At 47.0% G+C, this 19553-nt stretch overlaps 1 protein-coding gene across 2 annotated transcripts in view; it reads left to right on the forward strand.

The window, feature by feature from the left end:
• Window positions 1-19553, forward strand: part of Dscaml1 (DS cell adhesion molecule like 1) — a 322600-nt gene that overhangs the window by 286772 nt on the left and 16275 nt on the right. For both annotated transcript variants that reach the window (XM_013113019.3, XM_013113020.3), the window contains 4 exons: window positions 3372-3612; window positions 7455-7601; window positions 9559-9714; window positions 17343-17482. In XM_013113019.3, the coding sequence (XP_012968473.2) occupies window positions 3372-3612; window positions 7455-7601; window positions 9559-9714; window positions 17343-17482 (684 nt within the window). The remainder of the gene's footprint in view (window positions 1-3371; window positions 3613-7454; window positions 7602-9558; window positions 9715-17342; window positions 17483-19553) is intronic.

Consider the following 19553-nt stretch of genomic DNA (forward strand, 5'->3'; position numbering starts at 1 on the left):
TCTGACCCAGAGGTCGATAAAAATTTAGAATCAAATTTATTTCTCCAAAGTCTCATAATGAAAAATAAAATTGATTAGAAAGTTAGAACTTCAGAATGAGCCAGCAAGTCAATAAATTTAGGGACTGACTTCTCATGGGGATTTTTTTTTAACGCTGAGAGCAGATTAATGAAAAATAAAGATTCGCTTGAAAGATAAGTCACTCTGCTTTAAGACTCTCTGTGGGTTGGATCACCCTTGCTTTATGATATAAATTTCCAATCATCCCTATTGATTCCTTAATGTTTCAGAGAAATATTGTTAAGATTGATTTAAATCCCTTGAGTGTGTATGTTTGGGAGGGAGGGAGATGTGGAATGAAAAAGAGAAAAATGTGAGTGACAGAGGGGGGAAGATATGTCAAGATTTGTATAAATTTGTGAACTATATATGTAGACCAGGAGTACCTGAGTGTTTGCCCTGGGCTTCTGCCAGTATATGTGGCTGTGGCCTTGTGTATAAGCATATATCCTGGCATAGATGGCCCTGGGTGATGTGCACAGGTATCTATTGTGGTATAGATAATCCAAGGTTATGTGCACAGACACATAACTAAACATAAACAGCCCTGGGTCAAGCATACATGTGTATAACATGATGCAGATAGCACTAGGTGGCATGTACAGAGGCAGATCATGGCATATGTACTTAGTTCTGGATGTGCAATTAGTGTGACATTGTATGATGATGTGACTGTGTCCATTAATAGCAGAGTGTACGCAGAGCACTAACGTGCTCTTGAAGATGGGTGTGTGCCTCCGACAGGTATCTAAGTGTGTGCGTGAGTGTTGCACGAGCCCCAGCTGCAGAGATTTGCCCACTCACAGGCTACTGGCACAGAACTGCCCAAGTGCAGAGACGTTTCAGGCAGTAGCAAAAAAGTCAAGTCAATTACAGGCATGCACACACCTATTTAGTGGGTTCAAAACAATTACGTTAAATTAAAAACTTAATTTTATTGAGTTAACAGTGAGCTTAAAATGCAATTCATTTAAAACATTCATTGAATTAGAAGAAACAGTGGGGCTGTTTTACCAACTTAATTGTTTTTTATCTCACTATTTTTCAGTACAATAGAGGGTGGGCTTTTAAATTAACCGCATTGTCTTCAAAACTCTGGTTCTAACTGGTTTTATATGCACAGAGGTGGCTTTTCTATCTCAATTTAAAGACGGGCAGGCCCAGTCCCTAAAGAAGCCAGTTTCTATTTGTGGATCTAACTATGTCTGGCCATGGGCAGATGTGGGGATTAGGATGCGCATTCGGAAGGATCTGAACGTGTGTTTATAGTACTTCACATACTTGGAGGTGGGACATAGGTCCTATAAGCTCCTGCCATGTACCAGTATTCTTATTTCAATGTTTTCTCTCAAGACACCTATATATGTGCACGATTATGTGTGGCAGAGCTTGTATCAGGACTCAAGCCTGGGGTGAAAACATTTCCCATGCTGGTAGAGCATTCTCTGCTCTGTTCTTCTGGTCCTATGGGATTGGTCCTTCACTCCCCACCAGCATCCTCTTGACATCTCTGACCTTTCATCTACGGGCTGCCCTCAGGCCTCCTCCTCATCACGCCTCCACCCTTGGTCACTGTGTCTCGGGACAACCCAGCCTGCTCCCAAAGGACCTGGGCCAGGCAGAAGTCAAGCACTCTTTGTTTAAGTTTTGTCTTTATCTTCAGGAGTTTTTTTAATAGAAAACATATACCTTATAGCCATGTTTAAGAGTGCTGCTCTAGAGGCTGGAGAGATGGCTTACAGGGTAAAGTGCTTGCTGGGTTACCATGAAGACCCAGGCATGTAGAAGCCTGATGTTCCAATGCATCTGCAACCCCAGTACTGGGGAGCAGAGTCAAGAGGGTCCTGGGTTTAGTCAAAACAGCAAGCTCCAGAACAACCAGTGAGAGATCCTATCTCAAAAGTAAGGTAGAGTGACAGAGGCGGACACCTGATGGCAATCTGAGGTCTCTATGTGTGCACATACCTTCACATACACACACACACACACACACACACACACACACACACACACACACACACACACGCCATTTTTGTTAATTTAAAAAAGAATACAGTTTCATGCCAATTAGGGCATTCATAGAGGTGTGTACCCAACACCATGAACCATTTTCAGTACTTACCAATCACCTAAACTGAACTCTATGTCCCCTCATCCCATCCCCTAGAAACTCCCGTTTTCTATTTCTGTGAATTCACCTAGTCCACAGCCCTCTGTAATGGGGACTTTATGGTGCCTGTCTTTTGTGACTGGCTTATTTCACCCAGTGCAATGTCTGAGCCCAATGTCAGCTTTTCACTCCTTTACTGATGCATAATATTCCACTGTGTGAACATGCCACATCTCGCTGATTCATTCATCTCTTGTGAATAATGCTGCTGTGGACATGGATATGAAGTAACAGAGTCCCGGCTTTCAGTCCTTTGAGGTTTATACCCAGAAGTTGGATTGTACGATCACATGGACCATATGGTATGATTGAGAAATAGCCAGGTTGCTTGTACTGTCGTTATAGCACTTGACATTCCTGCCAGCAGTGAAGCTGGGTTCTGATTTTCCACATCGTTTTATCAGTAATGATCATCCCAGTGTGTGAACAGGAATCATAGTGAAGCTGGGTTCTGATTTTTCCACATCGTTTTATCAGTAATGACCATCACCAGTATTGTGAACAGGAATCATAGGACTCACAGGACACTTCCCTTCATTTAAATTCATTGCTCACATCTCTCTCCTTCAGATCACTTTTGCCTGAGGTTCCAATTCTAGGCCCCTGAGCATACAAGTAATGTCCCTGTTTATTGATACATACATGCATACTTACACTAAGTATGTACTCAGGGCCCACTCTGTGTCAGGCACCATTACAGACGCAGAGACACGACAGTACAAAGAGTCAATACTCCTCACCTTTGTGACATTAGGTTGTGTTGCGGCAGACTTTCAAACATATAGGTAAACTCTACAGACTGTAAGAAGCCATGGGGGGAAAACCAGGCCTCTGGACAGAGGCCAGAACAACCCACCAACAGCTAAGGGCTGTCTCATAAGAACATGACAGAGGAGAAGGACCACAGTGGGGACAGTCATGAGGCTGGCAAGAACAGCATACAGGGTTATGTGAGAAGATGGGTCAGCATCTAAGTGTCGTGGTCACAGAGGGCCAGATAGCCATGACAAGGACCTCGGGATTCAATCCAAGTGAAACAGAAACCCAAAGGGATAGTCAGACGAATGATGTGTCCTTGGCTTTAAGAACAAAATCATCTCAGAGTGTCACCGTCTTCATCCTCCCTTCCCCTGGCCTACAGGCACCAAAGAAGGAGCTACAGAATGGAGTCATCCGGGGGTACCAGATTGGCTACAGGGAGAACAGCCCTGGCAGCAACGGACAGTACAGCATCGTGGAGATGAAAGCCACCGGGGACAGTGAGGTCTACACCCTGGATAACCTCAAGAAGTTTGCTCAGTACGGTGTGGTGGTTCAGGCCTTCAACCGGGCGGGCACAGGACCCTCATCCAGTGAGATCAATGCCACCACCTTGGAGGATGGTAAGGGCGGACACGGGGTTGGAAGCATGGGGTCAGATTCAGACAGACCCAGGGCCTGGGTCTACATTGACCCTGTGGGCAACGCGAGCTTCATGGGTGATCTTGTTTGCTCTGTGGCTGTGATAAAACACTGACCAAAAGCAACTTGAGGGAGAAAGGGCTTATTCATCTTACACTTACGGGTCACACTGCATCACTGAGGGAAGTCAGAACAGGAACTCAAAGCAGGATCCCAGGAGATGAACGGAAGCAGAGGCCATGGGGGAACACTGCTTCCTGGCTGTATCTCTGTGACTAACTCAACCTGCTTTCTAGTGCAGCCCAGGATCACCTGCCCAGAGGTGGCATTGCTTACGGTGGGCTGGGCCCTCCCTCATCAGCCACTAATTAAGAAAATGCTCCAAATTCTTGATGACATGCCAAATTGGTGAAAACAGTTTCTCAGCTGAGCTTCTCCCTTCCCAGATGACTCTAGTTTGCATCAAGCTGACAAAAAAAAAAACCAACACACTTTCCAGCCCATCTCCTCTTGCCCATTGCTCTCGAGGGGCCTGGTCCACTCAACAAATACAGCATCAGCCCCTGTGGCCACTCTCTATCTCTCACTTGCTGATGCTCTGCCTCTTAGCCTGTCTGTAGGACATCAGCCTGTCTATCCATGTCTCTCCATCCCTGTATCTCTCCCATTTTTCTGATCCCCTAGCCTCTGACCAAGATTTTCCCCTCATTCTGGGCCCAGTTTCTCTTTTGAAAAGTAGAGAAAGGGCCAGGCGATGGTGGTGCACGCCTTTAATCTCAGCACTCAGGAGGCAGAGGAAGGCAGATTTCTGTGAGTTCCAGGACAGCCTTGTCTACAAGTGAGTTCCAGGACAGGCTCCAAACCTACACAGAGAAACCCTGTCTTGAAAGAGAGAAAGAGAGAGAGAGAGAGAGAGAGAGAGAGAGAGAGAGAGAGAGAGAGAGAGAGAGAGAGAGAGAGAGAGAGAGAGAGAGAGAGAAGAGCCAAGTTACAGCTGTCTTTCTAAGCTAGAATCCATCCCCGGTCTGTTTTAAGGGTGTAAAAGAGACTATGGATCTAACAGTCAAATGGCAGAAGAATTTAGAGCCTGGTTCTTAAAAACCCTCTGCTGGAGGTGGCACACATCTTCAGTCCCAGCACTCAGGAGGCAGAGGCAGGCAGATCTCTGTGAGATCAAAGCCATCCTGATCTACGCAGTAATTTCCAGGTCAGCCAGTAATACACAGTGAGGACTTGTCTCAAAATAAGTAGGTAGGTAGGTAGTAGATAGGTAGGTAGGTAGATATAGATAGATAGATAGATAGATAGATAGATAGATAGATAGATAGATTGTAACACCCTGATAACTTGAAATGTGACACAGTCTGATGGTAAACGAAGGGGTACATATTCTCCAGACTTGGGGGAGAACAGGAACATTCATCCTGTCCGCACACAGGAAAGACAACAGCAGCTGGGGCCTGATCATGCATTGTGTTGAGATAAGAGATAAGATCTGGATGCCTCCAGAGGAGGAAACAGGCAGTCACCACACACACACACACACACACACACACACACACACACACACACACACACCAAGAAAGCAGAACAAAGGAGATGCAGAAGAATCTTCAAAGTGAGGGGATGAGAGTGGAAACTGTCTGAATCTTGAGTCTACTTCACCCAGAAGGGGGGATGCACCTTACTACAAAACTCAAGCATCCCAACATTGATGAGCCAGGCCCTAAGCGTAGGTGTACTCTCTCCTCCCTCTACCTCTCTTCAAGTTTAGTTCCCTGCCCCCTGAGAGGGAGAGTCAGGCCAGGAACACTGGAGAAACTGTACCCACTATTCTGAACCTTGGCTAAAGGTAGAAGCTATCTGGGGCTTTCAAATCTTGATTTTCGGACTCCATCCCCAGAACCTCCTCACTGGTCTAGGACACAGCTGAGTTTTGGAATGGGATAGACCCCAGATCTGAGTGGGGAAAAGGAAAAAGGAAGGCTGACAGAGAGCAGAGAGTTGCAGAGCCCGAAGGAGCACAGCCACACTGCCCCAGCTCCCCCATCCTCTCCGCCCAAGTTTCTCCAGACACTGACCACAAGCCTGGCCAGGGTAAGGAGCACCAGAAGTTCCCACAGCACTCCCTAGAAGCCTTCAGTGTTTGCTGGACCCAAGAGCTCTGTGTAGCAGAGACTCCATGATGATGGTGATGGGGATTGGGACGCTGCTTGTGGTCCATGGAATACCCATACGTACCACAGCTGGGTCAAATTCACATGACTGGCAGCAATGAAGTTCCCTACCTAGTACTCCAACAGCTATGATTAATATCCGAGCCCGATTATGAGGCTGTACTCTTTCTGTCCCATCGGCTTCCCCTGTGCTTGGGAGCAAGTCTGGATACAACATGCCCCAGGAAGGTCTGCTGAACCAACTGTCCAAACCCAGAGCCCAGGCCAGCCGCCAACCCTAAAATCCCATCCTTCGTTCCTCATCTCTCAAGAAGTCTAGGCCAGGACCTCAGGGGAGGACAAGATCCCTCTCATGCACAAGGCCCTTGGAGTTTCCACAGGGAGCTCAGTGCGGGCTGTGGAGCCCTTTTCAAAACAGAGGAGGAGACGGGGAAGAAAGTTTCCACGTGCATTTGCTCCGCAGTTTTTCATACTTAATTAAGGCCCTCGTTAGCCTGTCAGATCCTGATCGTTTTCTGGCAATATTAGCACTCCTCCTGGGGTATTCAAGGGCCCCTGCCTTAGCAAGAGTGTCTTTTCCATAATTGTATTACCTTCATTTTGTTCGAACGGGCGATCTGTATTAGTTTATTACACTGGGTCCCTAATTACATGGTGCTTATATTTTTACACCTAAGTAATATGAAACAATAATCACTCTCAAAGAGGATCGTTAGGATGATGTATTATCATTTAAATGCTCATAAAAATTAGAGTTGCCTCTTGTGGGGCAACGGGATCTAATTACCTTCCCTCCAGCCTCTGCCTCCTTTCTCCCATTCACGGCAGAGCAGGCCCGCTCTTTCACTCTGTCCTGGCTCCTCGGAAACTCTTAGCAGAGCTAACCCCAGAGCTTTGCTCCCACTGTGAGAAAGGGCAAGCAGCACGCAGTTAACCCAGGACAGGGGACTCAAGAACCACAGAAGGCTCCTATCAGAGTCAAGGGCACACAGGTCACCCAAGCTGGCCTCACACTGTGGTTTTGGGACATCCAGATGTTTAAGCATGTCCTAGGTAGAGCTGAGACAAGGAGTAATGGGACCAGACGTCCTGGAGATCTCTGTGGGAGCTTTCCAAGCTCATGTCAGGGTCCATTGAGATCCCCTTTCTTTTTCACTTTCCCTTAAGCTTAGCCCCAGAATGCAGGAATCCCAGGCTAGGCCTGGCTTCAGATCATCTATGGTCAGTGAGCATCGAGGGAGAGGCTGGCAGCCCTCTGCTAGATTCTAAGTTACAACCACCCTGGGACTTGATTGACCTCCCAAGCTACCACACTCATCTTGTGGGCTCACTGACTGTCATGGCCTACTGAAGAGTTGCTGGAACTATGCCCAAGTTCATCCCCTTCCCTGGAATCTAACAGAACCTAGACCACCTTGCACCAAATAACCAGGGTAGAGTGAGATTGGAGAGATATCTAGCTGCTTCAGACTGAAGCAGAGGAGACTTGAATGGCAGCCCAACTCCCAGACCTCTGATTCAGACAGTCCCTCTGCTTGTCTAAGTCTACATCCCCGTGATCAAGCAACTAGGACCCAGTATGAAATGCGTACGTTATATTGTCACTCGTACCCTGACTAGCTGTTGATTCCTGCCACCCTTTGCAGTGCCCAGCCAACCCCCAGAGAATGTCCGAGCCCTGTCCATCACTTCTGATGTGGCTGTCATCTCTTGGTCGGAGCCCCCACGAAGCACCCTCAATGGTGTCCTCAAAGGCTACCGGGTCATCTTCTGGTCACTCTACGTTGATGGGGGTGAGTCTTCTGGGATTAATGGCTGGGTCTAGGCTGACAGACTCACATTCCTTGGGATCCACTCCAGGCTGGGTTAGGGTTGAACAGCTTCCAGCAGTCAAGTGCAAGCACAGCCCCTCTGCACACATGTGGAGGCCACAAGGGTGTGGTGTGACAGTGAGAGTCCACTTGCATGTGTCCTTGTTGGCCTAGGGCGAGAGCCAGATGAGGGTCGAGGTCATGCACATGGTCACCTCCCTGGTGAGGGTGTGTGTGTGTGTGTGTGTGTGTGTGTGTGTGTGTGTGTGTGTGTGTGTGTAGGGGTTACTTTCAGTGGATTGGGGAGGAGAGAGGGTGGCCAGAATTGGTACCTTCAGGAAGCTGTTATCATCTAGGCTTGGAGGGGTGAGAGAGGAAACAGGCTTAACCAAACGTAGAGAAGCTGCCCCTTGGCCAAACCCTGATGGAGTTAGGTGGGTAGTAAGATGTGAGTTTTTGCCATCAGCAACCCAAGTCCTATGAGGGGTGGGGCAGAGCTCACAGTAGAGTGAAGACAGTGAGGAACAAGTGGAAGAGATGCCTTCAGGATGCCTTCTCTGCCACAGATGCAGGCAGGTCTGTGGAACCCCAACAAATGCATCACTCTCAAGCCCAGTGGTATGCACAAAGGTCTTCCGGCAGCCAGGAAGTCTGTAGGATGCAGATCCAGAGGCCTGCATCCCCAGCTGTGCACACACAAGCTTTCCTCAGTGAAGCACAGGAGCCTGTGATGAGTTTGTAGCCTAGTCCCAAACATTCTGCCTCTCAGACTCCTGCACCCTCCCTTCCGGAGGACCTATCCAGGTCACAGCTGTCTCCCTCCCAGCCTGGATTCTGCTGGAAGGACATCCCTGATCCATTTTCTCCTACCAAAGCTTAGGGCTCAACCCCTGAATGTTTCCCAAGTCCTTTTGATATGAGATCCCGGCCCACCCTGCCAGCCAAGTATGGTGGTGCATGTATTTAAGTCCTGCACTCGGGAGGCAGAGGCAGCCAGAGCTACATTGTGAGATCCTGTCTCAAAAGAAAAGTGTGACCCTTACATGGTGTCAGTGTAACGATCCTTGCAGAACTTGCTTGCTCTTTTGCTCTTTTCCAAGGCAACAGCTCTCAGAGAAGGCATTGGCCCCTCTACTCTCCAAAGACAGCTGGCCAGGCTGTTGGTCAAGCTGCCCTCTTCCTAGGTCTTGCTAAGTACCCCAGAGAGGTCTGCCCTGCTTCCTGTACTCAGGCTTCTGAGTCCCATCTGGGCATGGTGTTCTCACCTCTGGATCCTTCACACTGCACTGCAGCCTGGGCAGTGCTGGGAGCTCTTTGCTGCACCTGGTTACCAGTGTACCGATGAGAGTTGATCTACAGTCACTCATCTCCACAGAGCCTGTGTCTGGGCCAGTCTTGCACGTCGTTTCAATGGGGGCTCAGAAGCCCTCCCTCCTCTTTTTCCTTTTTGCTTCTGTGACCTCCCTCAAACTATTCTTTTTTTAGACAGGGTCTTACTAGGTGGGACTAGATAGGGTATCCCAGGCTAGCCTCAAAGTCCCAGAGATCCTCCTGCCTCAGCCTCCTGAAGGCTGGGATTAAAGGCGTGCACCACCATGCCCACCTTCCCTAAATAATTATTTAGGTTCTACAAGAAGCTCTTAGTGGAGACAGAATGATAGTCCCCGGTGGGCTAAGGAAGGGGGGAGTTGGAGAGCAGGAGAGTGCATGCTTCAGGGAGATAAAGAGATGAATGTTTCTTAAAGAGAGCGCATAAGGTCAACTGGGGTTCAAGGCCAGCACATATTGGGCACTTAGGGACAGACATGGCCTAGGGACAGATCTGCTGCCTTGCTGCCATCTAGTCCCTACCCCTATAGAATAGAGGTCTGAACCCAGGCTGGGAGGGAGGCAGGGAGCATGGCAGGGCCAGCCTCATGACTAGAAGCTATCTCCACAGAGTGGGGCGAGATGCAGAATGTCACCACCACGAGGGAGCGAGTGGAGCTGCGGGGAATGGAGAAGTTCACCAACTACAGCGTCCAGGTGCTGGCCTACACGCAGGCTGGGGATGGGGTGCGCAGCAGCGTGCTCTATATCCAGACCAAGGAAGATGGTGAGTCCAGGAACGGTCTCCCACTCTGCCCTCAGGAGCCAACTCCCTGGGAGCACACCCACATACCGGCTGCTTGCTTCCAGGGTCAAGACAAGAGCAGGGCACCGCTCTTTCTCCTGTCCCTTTGAGCCCTTGAAGGGTGGATTGGAGGATGTGGCTATCCTCCAAACATTCCTGACTGTGAAGCCTGTTGACATGCTCTGGGACGGATGTGGGAACAGCTAAGCAACCGTCTCCTCCCTTACCACTCTGCTCTCTGAAGCACCGAGTCACCAGCCTGACATATCTCCTCCCAACCCTGCCCACAAGGCATCCTTTTGAAGCCTCTGTTCTCCTGCCAGACACAGTCAATTTCCTCTAGGCATGGATGTTGGGGTTGGTATGGGGGTGGGAATGCCACCTAGCACAACCAGGGTTAAGGACTTGGTGGTCATCCCACCAAGGCCCCAGTGTGGTCCAGGTCATGAACTCACCGAGAGGAAAGTGGGAGAGGCCTCCATATGGAGCTGTGATCACTAGGCCCTTCCTCGCTGAGAATTCAGGCCAAACTCAAGAATACAGTGTGAGCAAATGCAGGCTGGAAGCTGAGTCAACCCTGGAAGGAAGGGGTAGGGAGAAGGGTTAAACTTCCAGCTGAGTCCCAGAGAATTCAGATCACCAGGCTTGCATAGCACATATCTTTACCTGCTTAGGCATCTCACTGGCCCTGAGTTGTTTCTTAACTGAATGTCCTGGGCCAGGTACTTAGAAAATCTGTATTTGGTGAAGAATGTCTGGAACCCAGTAGGCATGTAAGTGTCTGGAACACAGAAGGCATGTAAAGTGTCTGCAACACAGCAGGCATGTAAAGTGTCTGCAACACAGCGGACATGTAAGCAGTAGCCATCATTGGTATCATGTCTTCCTTCCTACTCAGCCTTTGTTTCTTCAAGGAGTAAAGAGACCCTGGATCTAGGGCCTACCCAGATATCTGGCAGCTCCCAGCCTGACTTGACCTCCTCCTCTCCCTTCAGCCCTGCCACCAGCCCCCTCCTCAAAAGTTCTAAGCAATTGTATATTCAACAACCCTCTTGCCACACTTTCCTGTCACTAAACCCTGCCGTGGCTTCCAGAGACACCTCTGGGCAGAACCACCTGCTCTTGGGTAGAGGATAAACTGAACTGGTGCCCAGCCTAGTCCCATCTTAAAGCCTGGGACCATGCAACACAGGCCCAAGCAAGATCCTCCAAGTTGGTTTGGTCAGTAGCTCCCCTCTGCCATCTTCAGCATGGCAGACCCCCACACACTGCCACTGCTGCCAAGATTTCAAGATGGCCACCGCTCCCTGCTTCTCACCAAACCAAGCAGAGGAAGTCATGTTAAGTCGCTATTATGCCAAGTCTCTTGACATTAAAGAAACTTTTCCCAGAAACCTGCTTATCAGATTTATCCTCACTTCCTATTGGCCAGAATGGGGCTACATTCCTCTCACTAAACCAGGTATTGAAAGGGAATTATGGCGGCCAAAACTTAACATATCCTTCAATGCAGGTGACAGAGTCGACTCTTTTTACAGTGTGGAAGAGTGTGGGAACCTGAGCAAAAGACGGGTCTGTTTGTAGGAGGCAGGGAGGAGTGTTAATCAGCTCTACCCATTGCATCACAGCCACACTCGCTCCACCAGCCGGGCTCTGCCATATGCAGGGAGATGTTTCAGTTTGTACTGCCTGGCAGGGAAAGAAGACAGGTCCATGTTTCAAGCACAGCCCCTCCGTGGGACCATGGCCAAATATCTTACTCTGAAGGTGTTAAGACTTTAACTGCCCACCACCTTCAGGATTTACATTTTTCCTAAGGAAAAGAAATTAAAACCCTTTAGAGGCAACCAAAAGAAATAGAAAAAAACTAAGAGAGTGGAGTGATAGCTCATTCTGAAAGCTGCTTGCCATACAGCATAAAGACTCAAGTTTGATCACCCCAACCTGCATAGAAAGCCAGGTGTGGTAACATACTCCTGTAAGCCAGACCTAAAGAGGTAAAGACAGATGGATCCCTGGGGCTTCTTAGCCAGCTAATTCAGCCTAATTGGCAAGCGGGGGTCCCAGTAAGAGACCCTATCTCAAAAACCAAGGTAGACGCTCCCTAAGCCACACCACCACCCAAGCTTGGCCTGTGACCTCCACATTCATGCACACAGGCACTGGCATACATGAACATGCACACACATACAAGAAATAAGAGGTGGGGCGATGGCTGAGCAGGTAAGAGTACTTGTTGCTCTTGAGGAGGTACTGTCCAGTTCCCAGCACCCATGTGGCAGCTCACAACTGCTACTCCAGTTCCAGGAGACCCAGTGATCTCTTCTGACCTCTGCAGGCACTGCACACACGTGGTGTACATACAGGTAAAGCATTCATATGCATAAAACAAGAAAGTAAATATAAAGTAATTATTACAAAAAAGAAGATTAAAGTGCACACATAGAAGTCACATTCACTTACCAAGTTCAGAACTCAGTCTGTGCTTGGTTTTAGGCTGTCTTGGCTGAAAATGAACAAGAAAGACACATAGGTTTTGAACTACAAAGCCGTGTGTCCACTCCTCACCTTCCCTGTAGAAACCAAAGCCAAGTCAAGCTACATACAAGACCATTTTTAAGGCCTTTTAGCTGAGGATGGAGCAGGACTGGAGCCATTCTGGGAGGATAACCCGTGTTGCTTGCAGAGAAGTAAGGACAGTGGAAGAAACCTAAGCAGCAGCTGACAGAAGAGGAGGGGGTGAGTTGGGAGGAGCTGTGGGCCAGGAGACCCACGCCTACCTGTCCTGCTAAAGGTAGCTAGAAACCTAGTGAGTTTTCTTAATGCGTGGGTAAAGGTTATCATACTGTTGACAGGAGAATGAATTGCTGGGTCAGGACCCCAGGGAAAATCAGGACTCAGGAAGGAACCTGGTGTGAAGAAGTTCTGTTCCAAATGACATTATCTGAATCTTGAGACAGTGACCGAGACACTGAATAGTTCTAGAAGAACACAAACTAGAGACCAGGGCCTGCTGAGGAGTTGCTCTCCTTAAATCAAAACCTTGAAGTAAAAATAACCCTTTGAGTCCAGGAGTAAACATTATCCAAGTACACGCAGCTCAACTTTGCATTCTCTTGGGCCTATAATCTAGATTGAAGTGACCCCACATTGCTAGTGTCCGGGATGAATCTTCTCTTTGGGGATATGGCTAGCACCTGAGTTTTCACATTACTGGTACAGTTTAGCAAATATTATGTCTGGTATACAATAAAAATTAATGGGACAGGATCACCAAACAAACAAAAGCCATCAAGAAAAGAATACAAAGGAAGCATATAATTTTCACAATTGAAATGACCAAACATGGACTTTATGATAATTATGCTTGAAAAGGCTGAAATATTACAATGAAACTATCAAATGAAAAATTTAAACTAATACCAAAATTAAGAACTGTCATTGAGTTTAAAAGTACATTAGACACAGCTAAAGAGATAAATTTTGAATTGGAAGATAAGGCAAAAGGAAATAAACAGACGAAGCACAAATAGAATATGACCCCAAAGACCATAGAAAACGCATAACAGTAGCAAAATATCAATAAAAATAACTTTATGGTTGGGGGTCACCACAACATAAGGAACTGTATTGAAGGGTCACAGCACTAGGGAGGTTGAGAACCACTGGACTAGAAAGTGAAAATGAACAAGAAGGACACATAGAGAACTTATCTCTAATTAGTCATCTTTAAGCTTTAATATGCATACATATCAATTAGGAATCATATTAAAATCCAGACTCTGGTTCAATGGGTCAAGGGTAGAACCTGAGGTTTTCCAGTGTCTAAATGTTCCCAACTGATGCCCATGCTGGTTGATGGACTATTCTGAGTATCAAGGATATAGAAATGCAGAAGACAATAAAAAAGGATTTAAAAAATTTAAAGGGAATGCAGATGTCCCAGAAGAAAGGAGAAAGAGAGCTGGGCAGAAGACAATATTCTGAAAATCTCTAAAGATGATAAGCACTATCAAGCCACTAAGTCAAGATGCTCTAACTCTGTAGATGGCAAGTAAATACACATCTAAGCACAGTATAATAAAGCAGGAGACAGAAGTAAAGAGGGAGAGAGAGAGAATGAATGAATCTTAGAAGCAACCAGAAGGAAGAAAATCTAGAAAGAAGCAATGATACGATTGTCAGCCAACTTGTCAGAAATGATGGAAGCCGAGAGTATTGGTTATATGTAAGAAAATCACTATGACCTGTGATGTTCCACATAGACTATGCCTCAAGATTAAAATGAAATGAAGACAGGTTCATTCAGACGACTAGAGACAGGGCTCAACAGTTAGGAGTACTTTTGGTCTAGCAGAGGACCTGGGTTTGAGTCTCGACACCCATATCATGGTTCACAACCATCCGTAACTGCAGTTCCAGAGGATCCTGTGCCCTCTTCTGACCTTTACAGGCAACAGGCATACACATGGTACACATACACAGGTAGGCAAAACACTCATACACATGAAATTAAAGAAAGAAATCTAAAAAACGTAACAAATTTTTTAAAAGACCTCTTCATTCAAACAATAGCCAGGAGAATTCATCACCAACATACCTGCCCTAGAGAAGTATTCAAAGGTATTATTGTTTCCCTAGAAGGAAAATGATCCCAGATGGAAGCTCATTGATGCATCTAGGAAAACAAAGCAATTAAACGGTGAACATATGGGTCAATCTAAATTAATACTGACTGTATAAAATGATCATAATGATGATGTATATACAGGACTGAATACTCAACAATGACATACAAATTGGGAGAGAGTCTGTGAAATCTCTGATACTTTTCCATTGTCTGAGGAGAAAAGTGCCAACCAATACTGAATTTGGATAATTAAAGACTCACTTAGTGGTCAGGTGTCGTGCCCCGCACCTGTTAACCCTCTAAACCACTTGGGAGACTGAAGGAGGAGGAACCTGAGTTTGAGGCCAGTATGGGTTAAAGAAGTGAAACCTTACCTTTAAAGACAAAAATTCATGTTGGGGTCTATTTGAATAACCACTGAAAATAATGCAATGCTATGTAATCATCGGGTTAATAGGGAATGCAATTTTCTTCTTAAAATGTATTTTATTTTATGTATGTGAATATTTTGCCTCTGTGTGTGTATATATGTGCACCATGTACATATCTGATGCTCACAGAGGTCTGAAGAGGGCATTGGATCACCTGGAACTGGAGTTACCGATGGCTGTGAAACACCATGTGGTGCTAGGAATTGAACCTTTGTCCTCTATAAGAGCAACAAGTGTTTAAACCACTGAGCCATCTCTTCAGTTCAAGCAGTGTAATTTTCAGAATACTTAATTCCAAAAGAAGTCACAAAAGAAAAAAGAAAAACACAGGAATTGAAACAATCAGGAAGTATTTATAAGAGGGTAAATTTAAACACAAACATACCAGCTGTTGCATTAAAGGTAAACTGAGTAAATGCTCCAATTAGAAGATAAAGCCTGTATAGTAACAAAATCTAACTTCATACTGTGCAGAAGGCATCTAAAGCACAAGGGAATCTAAAAGGGGATGGAAAGGTGGCTTGCTAGGTAAAACGCTTGCCGAGTAAGAGTGAAGACTTAGGTTTGAATCCCCACAGTGGTGAGTTGGGATGCAAACACAGGAGAAGCACAGACATTGGTGGACCTGCTATCCTGGTATACACAGTGGTGAAAGACAGAAGAAGAATCCTGTTTCAAACAAGGTGAAGGGGGAGGATGGACACCTGACCTCTCCACATGAACCATGGCATATGTGCATATGCGTACACACAAGATAGAAAATACATAGATAAGTTCAAAATAAAATGATAGAAAAACAGAAATTATAGCATGCCACCTGTTTGAAACTAGAATTTTAATATCAGACCTAGGAGATAAAAGAAGGACACATGGTTACAAGACTCCATCTACTAGGCAGAGGAAACTCTGAGTTTATATTGCCAAATATAACTTCAAAACACGTTCAAACAAACCAAACAAGATGGCACACACTTGTAGTCCTAGCACCTAGAAGGCAGAGACAGGAGGATCATTAATTCAAGGTCAACTAATGAGATCCTTCTCAAAAAAATCAGATAGATGATAGATAGATAGATAGATAGATAGATAGATAGATAGATAGATAGATAGATGGTAGGTAGGTAGGTAGATGAATAGATATCATAGATAAATAGGGAAGAGAGACTGTAGATGATAGATGACAGATAGATATATACATACATGCATATACACACATGATAGTAGATAGGTGACAACTAGACACACAGATAATAAATAGAAATAGATGACAGAAAAACAGACAGATGGAAAAATAGAAAAATGCACAATTGTGAGTTTAACGCACCTCTCTCAGTAACAGGCAGAAAATGTGCGAAGACAACCTAACTTACCCCACAGTCGTCCATGCACCCTTGCACCTCAGAGCTGCAGCAGACCCTGACACAAGATACTGCAGCTCAGCAGGGTGAAGCCAAGGATGCTTCTGGGCTCCACGCTGGGTGGATGCTGCTCCTGAAAAGCATTGCTTTTGCCGGTCCCAAACCACTGACCACTTCCTAGGGAGAGAAAATCACCATGGCTCACAAACAGAGCTGGCAGAGAGAAGACAAAAACGGTGACTCTTGACATCCATTGAGGGGCTTCCATGCACTTCCACAGTTCTGGGTGCTTGATTTTACTTAACATTAATTCTCACCATAACCCTGTAGTGGGATTCTTATCTCCATATGGGTGGAGTCACTGATGCTGGGGGAGGGAAGGTAAAAAAAATTGGATAGGATACAATCGCTGACCCTAAAGGAACATAAAAATTGCGGGCTTGGAAAAGAACAGAGAAATGGGATGAGAGAGAGAGAGAGAGAGAGAGAGAGAGAGAGAGAGAGAGAGAGAGAGAGAGAGAGAGAGAGAGAGAGAAAGTATGGCTGAGACAGAAAATTACCATTTTTCCAGGTCCAGGCAGGGCCCTGGGCTTCCAGTTACTCTAGAAAGACTCAGAAATAGGCAGGGCCATGCTGAGCCTATGTGTACCTCTAGAGTGGATTTCTGAGTTCACTTTCCAAACAGACTTCCCTGAAAACAGAAAGGACCTCACTAGTACACAAGATGATACCAGGGGTCCACAGCAAAAAGCAGTTTGCAGTCCCAAACTACAGGAATTCACAGGCCTAAAAGAGCAAGATGACCAAGTGTCAGTGGAATGGAGTCCTAAGCACAGGTCTGCCATTAGTAAGGGCACTGGAGTACAAGGATTAAGGTCAAAGGGAACAGAGGATTCCTCCTGTGTTCCCTTTCTCTCTGATCTACCTATGTCTGGCCTGGCCAAACACTCATGAAGCTGCCCCTTTGTCAGCCTCCATCTCAGAGCCTGTCATATCCCCTCATGATCGGCCTGCCCTCCTGCCTGTAGGCCATGCTGGCCCCTCCTACTGTAGCCCACAGCTCTGGGGTGCCCACCGCCCCCCCCCCCCGCCATCGCCATAAGGAGCTCTCCCAGACTCACCCACTCTCCCCTCCACCACTGTTTCCCAAGTCTGTCTTCCCCAGACTGACCAGGTCTTCTCCCTGCTCAGTTCCAGGTCCCCCTGCTGGCATCAAAGCCGTCCCTTCGTCAGCTAGCAGTGTGGTCGTGTCCTGGCTGCCCCCAACCAAGCCCAATGGGGTGATCCGCAAGTACACCATCTTCTGTTCCAGCCCCGGGTCCGGCCAGCCGGTGAGTGGTGAGGGGAGCAGGGAGCAGATCTTGTAGGGATGACACATCCGTCAGTTTTCAGGTCAAACCATGTTGCTTTGTTTTGTACTTTTATCTCTGCTTCCCTGTGAATCATAGTTCAGAATGGACACTGGACAAGATGACTCACTGGGTAAAGATACCCACTGTTAGACTCAAGGACTTGAATCTAATAATCAGGCATTAATCTAATCATACATTAGAAGATAAACTATTAATCTGGGCAGTGGTGACACACACCTTTAATCCCAGCACTCAGGAGGCAGAGGCAAGTGGATCTCTGTAAGTTTGAGGCCAGCCTGGTCTACAAAGAGAGTTCCAGGACAACTTCCAAAGCTACACAGGGAAACCCTGTCTTGAAAAACCCAGAGAGAGAGAGAGAGAGAGAGAGAGAGAGAGAGAGAGAGAGAGAGAGAGAGAGAGAGAGAGAGAGAGAGAGAGAGAGAGAGAGGGCACACAGATTTGCTCTTCTGACCTGCTGACCCCAGGCACTCCCTGGGACTCTGGGAATGCCTGGCCTTTCACCAGGGTCCTCCAGGTTTGGAGGCCCTGCTGGGGCCCTGCGGCAGATGACTGCCACAGTGTGGAGCTAGGCAAGGTGGGACAGCATAGGAGGAAGGGCATCTCTGACCAGGGCCACCGTAGGCTCATAAAGGAGCCGAAAATTTACCAATAGGCTGTGCCCGTGGAAAGCAAACCAAGAATGATTGTCAGACGATGGGGGCCAACGGTGACCTTGAAGATCGTGGCTGGATGAATTCCCCACGTTTCCAAAAACACCATAAGGGTGGCAGACGCTCAGCAGTCAGCCCTTAGGGTTTAGGGAAAGGTTTCGCTGACTTAAAGGGGGGTCCTTACCAAATCGCAGCTGGTGTTGCTTGTAAATGTAGCGTTCCGGTCGATGGAAAGTGGGCCGTTGGTCCAATGTTACAGGTTACCTGCGTGGTCACCTGCCGGGTCAGCAGGCAGCAGAGCCACAGGGAGAGCCTGTCCAAGTCAGGGAACCAATGTTGTTAAAATGTTTAGGTTTATCCAGTAAGGAGACACAGACTGCGACTCAACGATCCCACGTGGAGTTTATTGGTGGACGGGGAGGGAAAAGGGGGGTAAGAGGTAACCAACCCGTGTAGTGCAGAGAGAGAGAGAGATAAGATAAGAGAGAGAAACAGAGACAGAGTAAGATGAGAGTAAGAGTGTAAGAGCGAAAGAGAGTTAAGAGCAAGAGAGCGTAAACGGGCAGGGGTCAGTCCTTTAAAGGGGTCCTTTGCACCTGCATGGTTCTCACGGAACTCTGTGCTGGCCAGAGTGTTGCCTGAGTACATCCTGCCAGGTAACAGAGCAGGCCAGAGTAATGCCTGAACCTTTCACCTACCACTCATGTACAAAAGGAACTCTGGTCAGGGTGCTAGGGATGAGGGTGTGCTCACATGCAGAGACATGTGAAACCATGAAATCATGGAATAAGTGTGAGCTTAGAAGCAGATGGCCACGAGATTGGGTGTGCTCACACACACTGGTGTGTGCCTTTGAACACATGCACACAGATGCATGCCTCACAGTGAATGGCTGGGGCGGGGCAGCCAAAGCTGCATCGGACAGGGTGAAACTTTACGCATTACTTGAATATGGCATCTATGTTTCTCTTTCTTACAAAAATAACTGCCAGGGCCAACAAGATGGCTCAGTGAGTAAAGGTGCTTGCCACCAAGTCTAATAAGCTGAGTTTGATCCCCAGAAACCAAGTTGTGCCCTGATCTCTGCATGTGTACACATACATTCTCACATTAAATGGAAACAAAGGGCTAGAGAGATGGCACAGTGGGTTAAAGGGCTTGCCATGAGCCCAGCAACCTGAGTTAGATTACCCACAGTGAAGGAGACAATTTCCTGAAAGCTGTCTTATGACCTCCATACACACAGCACAGCACGACACAAGTGTTCATGAACATACATACATTCCACAAAGTGCAGAAAAAATAAAAAAGAAAACACATGTTATTGTGATCACTCCCTAAACATGAGCCCTGTTGGTATTTTAATAACAGCCCTCCAG

This window comes from Mesocricetus auratus, unplaced genomic scaffold, assembly GCF_017639785.1.
Source record: "Mesocricetus auratus isolate SY011 unplaced genomic scaffold, BCM_Maur_2.0 Super-Scaffold_100022, whole genome shotgun sequence".
Classification (NCBI taxonomy): Eukaryota; Metazoa; Chordata; class Mammalia; order Rodentia; family Cricetidae; genus Mesocricetus; species Mesocricetus auratus.